The sequence below is a fragment of the Clupea harengus genome, chromosome 1, assembly GCF_900700415.2.
Source record: "Clupea harengus chromosome 1, Ch_v2.0.2, whole genome shotgun sequence".
Lineage (NCBI taxonomy): Eukaryota > Metazoa > Chordata > Actinopteri > Clupeiformes > Clupeidae > Clupea > Clupea harengus.
Genome location: NC_045152.1, coordinates 6077503 through 6085725, shown reverse-complemented (window position 1 = coordinate 6085725; position 8223 = coordinate 6077503). Strand labels below are relative to the sequence as shown.

At 44.6% G+C, this 8223-nt stretch overlaps 1 protein-coding gene across 3 annotated transcripts in view; it reads left to right on the top strand.

The window, feature by feature from the left end:
- Positions 1 to 3222, top strand: part of sept12 (septin 12) — a 50317-nt gene extending 47095 nt beyond the window's left edge. For all 3 annotated transcript variants that reach the window (XM_031565714.2, XM_031565703.2, XM_031565697.2), the window contains exon 10: positions 1259 to 3222. In XM_031565714.2, the coding sequence (XP_031421574.1) occupies positions 1259 to 1418 (160 nt within the window). In that variant the 3' untranslated portion in view covers positions 1419 to 3222. The remainder of the gene's footprint in view (positions 1 to 1258) is intronic.
- The last annotated feature ends 5001 nt before the right edge of the window (positions 3223 to 8223 follow it).

The window sequence follows — 8223 nt, the reverse complement described above, 5'->3', positions numbered from 1 at the left end:
ACTGACAGCCAATTAGTCACAAATTAGCAGTGATTATGCCATTTCTTAATCAAATTACATCAGCCTCTGGGGACAGGTTAGTCGCAGGCGGGGGATGATCTGTGACTGCAGATTGCAGTGAGGCTGACCCCTGCTGAGCCGAAATGGAACGCCTCACTAGAGGATGCTGGGATACAATAAAAGCTAGCCATTGTTTGCACACATTAGTCTGACAACCCTGACAGCCCTGTGACGAGTGCTGTTTGTCATCTGGATGCTTTTCAAAACATGTTCACAGCAACACAACATTTCGACAACACAACACATACAAGACAACGTGACAACAGGGCCGCATACAAGTATTCCAGATGCACTGAAGTATTTGCCTGGTCTGTAATAGTCATTGCAGTCTGTTTGCACAGTTTCTAGGAGTATGGACAGAAGATTGAGCACTATTCTATAATCAATACCCAAAGCACTATTCTATACGAGAAAATCGATACCCCAAGCATTATCCTATATGAGAGAATCTATACCCCAAGCACTATCCCATATGTAGACCTTTCCAGTTCCACATCCATATGGAGGGGCACTGTGCTGTGTTGTATGGAGGACCATCACTCTGTGATTAAGACCACCTGTGTCCTGACAGCATCATCAGCCCCTTCACCTAAGGGTGCAAGGGATTCGTGGCTAATTACAGACCTGCAATGAGGTCAGGGGTCGAGCCAGGACATGGGAAATGTTCTGAGTTCTTCTTCCTAGATGACGTTGTGGGATTCAGGAGGTAGTTGGGAAAATGCGAGACGAGGGAGAGACGAGGGAGAGAGAGAGAGAGAGAGAGAGAGAGAGAGGGAGAGAGAGAGAGGGAGAGATAGAGACAGAGAGCAGAGGGCAGGAATGAGAGAGGGGAACCAGTAAATGAGAGAAGCCATTCACCGTGATGAATGGCATCAGCACCAGATTAAAAACGTCATCCATTTACCGCTGTGATCACACCTACTCGGATTCGAGGGCTGTGTCAAACAGCACCTCAGGGACTTTTTTAATGGAAACTTCAAAAAAAAGATCATTTGACGACCTGGATTGCCATGAGTAATGATCGCAACGCATAATATTCGCATAACACACACCCGTCCATTCATTCTTGCCACAAGCCTCCCCGTGGGCTCCAGGACCCTAATAGACTTCTCGCTGTGTGTGTGTGTGTGTGTGTGTGTGTGTGTGTGTGTGTGTGTGTGTGTGTGTGTGTGTGTGTGTGTGTGTGTCCTTTCTCCAGGTCTCACCTGCAAGATCTGAAGGACGTCACCCACAACATCCACTATGAGACCTACAGGGTGAGGAGACTCAACGAGAGCAATGCCAACGGAATGGCCCTCTCCCCCCTCAGCCTGGAGAATGGTACCCTGGACAAGAGCGAGACCGACAGCCACCTCTGAGGAGAGACAGGGATGGAGGGAGGGTGAGAGAGGAAGAAAAGAAGAGGAGAGAGGGGAAGGAAGAAGTGGAAGCGTTACATGCCGTCCCCTTCGCCTCTGTCACCCCTGCCCGATGGGACGGACAGACGGACGGACGGTCCACCATTTTGTGTGAAAAAGAAAAAAAAGAGAAAAGGAGCTTTTTTTTGTATTTTTTTACTCAAAACAATAAAGACAGCGAAAGTCTTCATAGGACCATATAGAAAAGAGGATCCCACTTTGACTAAAGACTTTATTTTCTGCTACATATGGCATTTAAACACCATATACAAATATATTTTTTTCTGAGATGGAAATTGTGGTAAAGGTCGGGCAGGTTGATGGGGGGGGATGGGGTTACCGAACGGTGGAAAGAGTGACAGTGAGAATGTGCCTGAAAAAGGGTGAGAGAGAAGGAGAGAATGTTTGTGTGTGTGTGAGAGAGAGAGAGAGAGAAAGAGAGAGGGAGAGCAAGAGAGCGAGAGAGAGAGAGGCAGAGCAAGAGGGGGGAGAGAGGGAGGAGTGTTTCTGAGGCTTTGATCATTCATTCACACTCCCCTGCAGCTCTCTGTCTTTCTTCCTTTCATTCTCCCTCTTCTGGTCATGCTCTCTCTCTCTCTCTCTCTCTCTCTCTCTCGGTCTCTCTCTCTCTCTCTCTCCTCCTCGAATTGAAAGGCTGGATGAATTGTGTAGTTGGTGGTACTTTGAAAGACTGAATGGCCCCTAGAACACAGACACTCACTTTGCAGGGAGAGGCCCGAATCGTTGCTTTAATCTGCTGCACCTCTATGCTCGTCATGAACAAGTAATGTGACCCCCGCCCGCACACACACATATACGTACATACAATTTTTTTTTTTTGTTAAACGAATCTTTCTAAGTTGTTTATTATGGAGATTTTTTTTCATTGTGGTGTTTAACATTTTTGTTAAGATAGCTGCTCTGAGGCACATGATGTAGACGCAGTTCTAAAATCCATATCTGAGTTTAAAGATGAGAAATAACATTTTGTATACGTTTGATATATGTGTCAATTATGGTTCTCCCAGTAATGTTTTATTTTGCAGGGCCCTGTCCAGTTCAGTAGAAATGCAAGGTTTTTTTTGTTTGTTTGTTTATATGTAAAGGGAGTCGAAACATTTCCTATGCTTTTAATAGTAACTGTGAAGAAAACTTGCAGCAACAGTGCCATCCTGTGGTGAGTGTAGTGAAAGACAGGCAGATCATTCCATTTGACTGTGGTAAGTCTATAGTTACATACTGTCACATAGCTAAAGATTTCAAGATATTGTTTTGTTTGCTTCTTTTGTTTTCATCTTACAGTTTATTCTCCATTCACTACCAACAAATCATTCTTTAAAAGGTACACCTTTCACATAATCCTCACAGGCATTTATTATACAATAACAATGTGGATTTTTAATGGCTTGCTCCTCTGTTCTTTGACATTACTGTACATATCTACATTGACTTTTTGGTTACGGCTGCCACCAATGTTTTTTTTTTTTTTTTTTTTACTCAACCTGTACTAACAGTTCAGACATGTTTCCTGTCTTCAATATTAATATACATGTAAACACCATTGATTAATGATTAAATGATTGTCACTGTAAAGCTATGATGTCCGCGCATTTGATGACTGATTGATGGTGTGGTGGAGATTATCTGAAGTCTGTTACTGCTGATTATATTATCTTTGGATCAATGCATACCATCAGTGAGTACCAATGGACACCAATATTCTTAACAAATGAACACCTATATAAAATGTCATTGCTCACAAATATATACTGAGTCTGTATCAGCATTGTCTTGGACTAAATTCCGTCACGGAATTAAAATGTTCTTTAATGTGACAGATCCTTAACTGGAAAGGTAATACCCATATTTTATGGTTTCTTCACTTGCATATTTCTTAAACACACAACACCTGGTGTTTGAAATCCCATATCAGTTGACAAGTCCTTTAATCTATGCTGGAGATGGCAGCCCAGGATCAGACATCAACTCATGGCGTCTCAGTCTGGATAATAATCCATGCAGCAGCAGAAATGAGAGAGAGAGAGAGAGAGAGAGAGAGAGAACGAGAGGAAGACAGAGAGAGAAAGAGGGAAGAGAAAGACAGCATGATGAAGGACATAGAAGTGTTCTTTGTCCTGCACACGGTCCCTGAGGACTTGATGCGCCAATCTGACAAAAAAAAAAAAGAAAAGGGAGTCATTTTCCCTTTGATGTCCCTCCCTGAGCTCCGCTCCTGTCCCGCTTCCCGCAAATGTCACCACTCAGCCCCCTTTAAAGGGGATCATAATTGGAAGCCACTCTGAGATGGGAAGAACACATGCTGTCTCTGTCTGTCTTTCTCTTCTCTCCCCCTCTCTCTCTCTCTCTCTCTCTCTCTCTCTCCTTCTGTCTGTTTCGGTTTATCTCTTTCTGTCTCTCCCGTGTCTCCCACCCCTTCTCGCTTTCATTTCCGGAGCCATTTAATAGGTAGATATTTTAGCAGCAGAAACATGACTGGGGGGGGGGGGCAAGTTGTTCTGGTGGAAAGGGTGTGTGTTTTGGAGGAAGCTTACATAACGGGCTTCCTCTAAAACCAGGGTGGTCAGAGTGAAACACACACACACACACACACACACTTGTCGGGTACGTGAGACGTGTCTCAGACGACCTCTGCAAAAGCTCCTGAGCTGCTCTGACAGCTTTCATCCTCCAAATGTCTGAGTTAGGAAGGAGGTGACGTCAGTGTTTCTCTTTCTCTCTTTGTGTATTAGTGTGTTTGTGATCTTTTCGTGTGTGTGTGTGTGTGTGTGTGTGTCAGTGACTGGCTGTGTAGAGTGAGTGTGTGTTGAAGTACAGTGTTTGTAGTGTATGGGTCTTCGTGTGTACGGTTTGTGTTATTGGTTGTTGTCAGTGTGTTTCTCTCTCTCCTCTTCTGTGTGTGTGTGTGTGTGTGTGTTTGTGTCTGTGTGTGTGTCTGTGTCTGTGTCTGTGTGTCTGTGTGTGTGTGTGTGTGTGTGTGTCTGTGTGTCTGTGTCTGTGTGTGTGTGTGTGTGTGTGCATGTGTTTTCCTTCTGTGCTTGCGAGGTGTTTAGATACGGGAAGAAAAGAGTGTGATGAGGAAGAAAACTCCAACACAACCCTTGTTCATACTTTTGTACAACTTTTACTAAAACAGTGCAGACTGGAACCGAACCATTTCAAAACAACAACGCTTGTCTACCAAGGCACTGCAGCCATGAGATGGAGTTATATAAAGTCTTCTTTTATATCCTTCTGTCAAATGAATCACCACAGTATTATTTACAGCGAATAAAACAAAAATCCCAAAGTAAAAACAGCCCAAAGTCATGACTAGTACGCCACAACTGTGAAAAAACCCCAAAAGAATCATAAAATCAAATAGATAACAGTTGAGAGATGGTAAGCATTATGTAGAGAACAAAGTTCAGTTATTAGCCTGTCAAACCACAGTCACTCAACTAGGCACTCCTAGCTATGCATTTCCATGACAACAACTCCCAAACTGACCCGTCTGTGAAAGTTTAAAGCGTTATTAATATGATTTAGTATCAAGTGTATAATTACATACCCGGGTTGACATAATAGATTTTAGCCATCCATGACAAAAAAAAACTAAAACAAAAAATACATAAATATTCCGCTCACAGGGTGAAACTGTGATTTGTAACTCTCTTTTCGTGACTCCCATCTTTGGAAATGAACCTGGGGATGTGGCGCTGACGGCTGACTCCGGAACAGCCTTCAGACAGCTGAGAGGCTCCTGGACAGAGTTCTGGGTGCCTTCGGAGGATGAGCGGGAAGGGTGTGGAAAGAGAGGGGGGGGGGGGGGCGCTGGAGGATATGTGGTAATCTCATAAAAAGATTTTTTATTAAGAGACAGCTGAGCTGTATCGCCCACTGCGGTGATGGCGGTGGGGATGTGGGCGGGGCTGGAGTGGGGGTGGGGGTGGGGTGAGGGTGGTGGCCGGTTTGGGGAAACGAGGGTGGCTTTTAAATGAGAAATCTATTTTTACGTGAACCCGGTCTGTAAAATCCTCCATCGTTCAAAAAACCTCTCTGTGAATTAGTTCTGCAGAGCTTCCGTCACTCTGGGGGCGACAAAAACAGATTTCTCATTTGAAAGCCTTGTAGGGGCAAATGTCCGCAGGTGACCAAATGGCAATTCTGCTGCTAGGCCCCCCGTCCTGTAGCTGGAAGAGGAAGAAAGTGATGAAGCACATCCCCACATTCACACAAACCCACGTCGGGACCTGAAAACCATCCTCACATGGAACTATGGCAGAGGAAGTCACAGATGCCAACTTGCATTGGTGAAAACCAGTATGTTTCTCAGCACTGGCGCCTCCATAGAGGCCCCCTCTTGTGATCAATAAGTAGTTCAGTTAGTAAGACAAACCAGTACCCTCTTGCATATCATCTCAAATATCTTAAGACAGCCATTCTTTGATTTTGCATTCGCTTTGCAACTCTGCTCTGCTGCATTTCCAGTGACTAGGAAACTGATCAACACATGCAGGAATACAGCCAGATATGGCCAGAGATCCCAAAAGCTGCCCCCCCTCCCTGGCTTCTGGATAACAGTACATGTATGTACCCCTTATGCCTGGGCTCAATGCCTAGGGGAATCGCTTCTGACGTACTTAAAGGACCCTTACAAATGATTTTTTTTTTTTTAAATGTTCAGCCACACCGGTGAAGGTTCACACTCCACACAAAGCAGGAAAAGTTCTTGGTTCCCATTGAAAATTCTATGTTCTTTTTATACACAAACAATACATTTCAAAAAGGTGTATATAGTTATTTTTTGTTAACCTCAAATACTATGCATGGTCTCAGTGATACATAATTCATACAGCATGTATAGTTTCTTTGCTTTTTAAAACTTTTTTTTGTCATGTACTGAATACAAGGGAGAGGAAATAGATTCCAGGACTGCATTTGTTTCAGGTTAAACTGCGCTTTATAAGCCAGGCCTGTTTCCCTTTAAAAAAAGAAAAAGCAAAAAAAAAAAAAGCAAGAGACTCAGTAATTGCAAATACTGCAACATGTTTCTCTGTTTAACAAGCCTCTGCTTAGCTGTGACAGCATAGGGTCTTAGAGGTCGAGCCCACTGCACTTCCTGGTATGACTTGGCACGGCAACTGTTCTCCGCATGTGATGTAAACACCAGCTGGGTCTGCTCATAGCACCATTATGCCCATAACTCTTCATCATCACCAACTAGCTGTATCCACACAATGGACCGCAACACACACAAAAAAAAAAGAAAGAAAGAAAAAGAGACAGAAAGAAAGAAAGAAAGAAATGAAGTAAACAACAATTTAGATTAGCAACCTGTAAAACATGCTTACTGTTTTACTATAGAGCGATAGAAAAGAATAGAAAAGAAAAGATCAAATATGTAATGGTGTGGATAAGCAAAAGAACAACAGCAAAAGTCATGAGAGCACTGGGGTCAGTCAAGGGCCAGTAAGAGTGGCCAGTCCTCTGACCCCATTCTTCTCCATGGATGGGCTGTCAACACAGGGCCTACCAGAACCACGGGGCACACAACAGACAGCACAGGCTCGGCAGAAATCATTATAAAATGGCTTAACCAATTGATTGGATGGCAAAGCAAAATACAAAAAGAGAAAAAACAAACACACAAACACACACACACACACACACACACACACACACACACACACACACACACAAACCAGTCAATCACTGGGATCAACTGGACTTCCCTGCTCTGTCCTCTCAGAACCTGATCATGTGATCCAGGCACAGGCTCTAACGTAGACCAGCGCACAAAAGGAGTGGAGTCAAAGGTCAACACTTCTTTGCAGTCCGCATTAGGTTTTTCAATAAATAAATAAATAAATACACACACACAAGTTCAAAACCAATCAAACTGCCGACGCAGTCCTCTGAGCGAAACAAGTTCAAAGTTGAGAGCGATCAACTCGGCCTGTCAATAAATAGTCTTCAAATGACACATGTGCACCAGGAAGTCTGTAACTTGCAATTGTAGGATATAGAGCGATGGAGAGATGGATGGATGTGGGTTCTGAAATGGCAACCCCCCCCCCCCTGTCATGGCACTCTTCCATAGGTTGAAAGGCTTCCGGAGTGTCACATGGCGTACGACAGAATATGAAGCAGCAGTGGCTGGCCATCAAACCGTTTCAGAGGCGCATGTTCAGTCAACGATATTTACACAAGTGCTAGGTGTGATCTTATAGCGCTAGTCGAGGACAGAATCAAATCCTATAATGCTCTCTCTGCGGCTACACACGAGCTTCGCCAGACTGCCAGACTGCCAGTTGGTAGAAGATAAGACTCCTGGGGGTAGAGGAACAGCTCCTAGGACTGCATGTAAACAACATTCTCTCTCTGAAGACTCCGGGGGAGGGTTGGGGGAGGGGAGGGGCGAATGCAAACCATGTGCCCCCAGGAGGGTGACAGGATTTGGAGAGTGTCTGTCGTAAGAGGGCGGTGGCATTTCAAGGGGCATCTACTCAGGTCCTACTGTTCACACAAATACTCAGCCGAGAAGGCGGAGCGCTTCAACATCTCGCCTCTGCACGACTACCGGGACCACGAGGTCACATTGTGGCGTGACGTGACAACTGTAAACTAAACTTGATTTTGAATTGGAGGGGGTGGGACGGGGGGTTGGGCATGCGGACTCCCACATCCCACCTCCCAGAAATCCTCAAAAAGTGGCACACGGAGAGGGCTGGTTCATGTTGTCACGGCGATCATGCTCTGCAGGAAG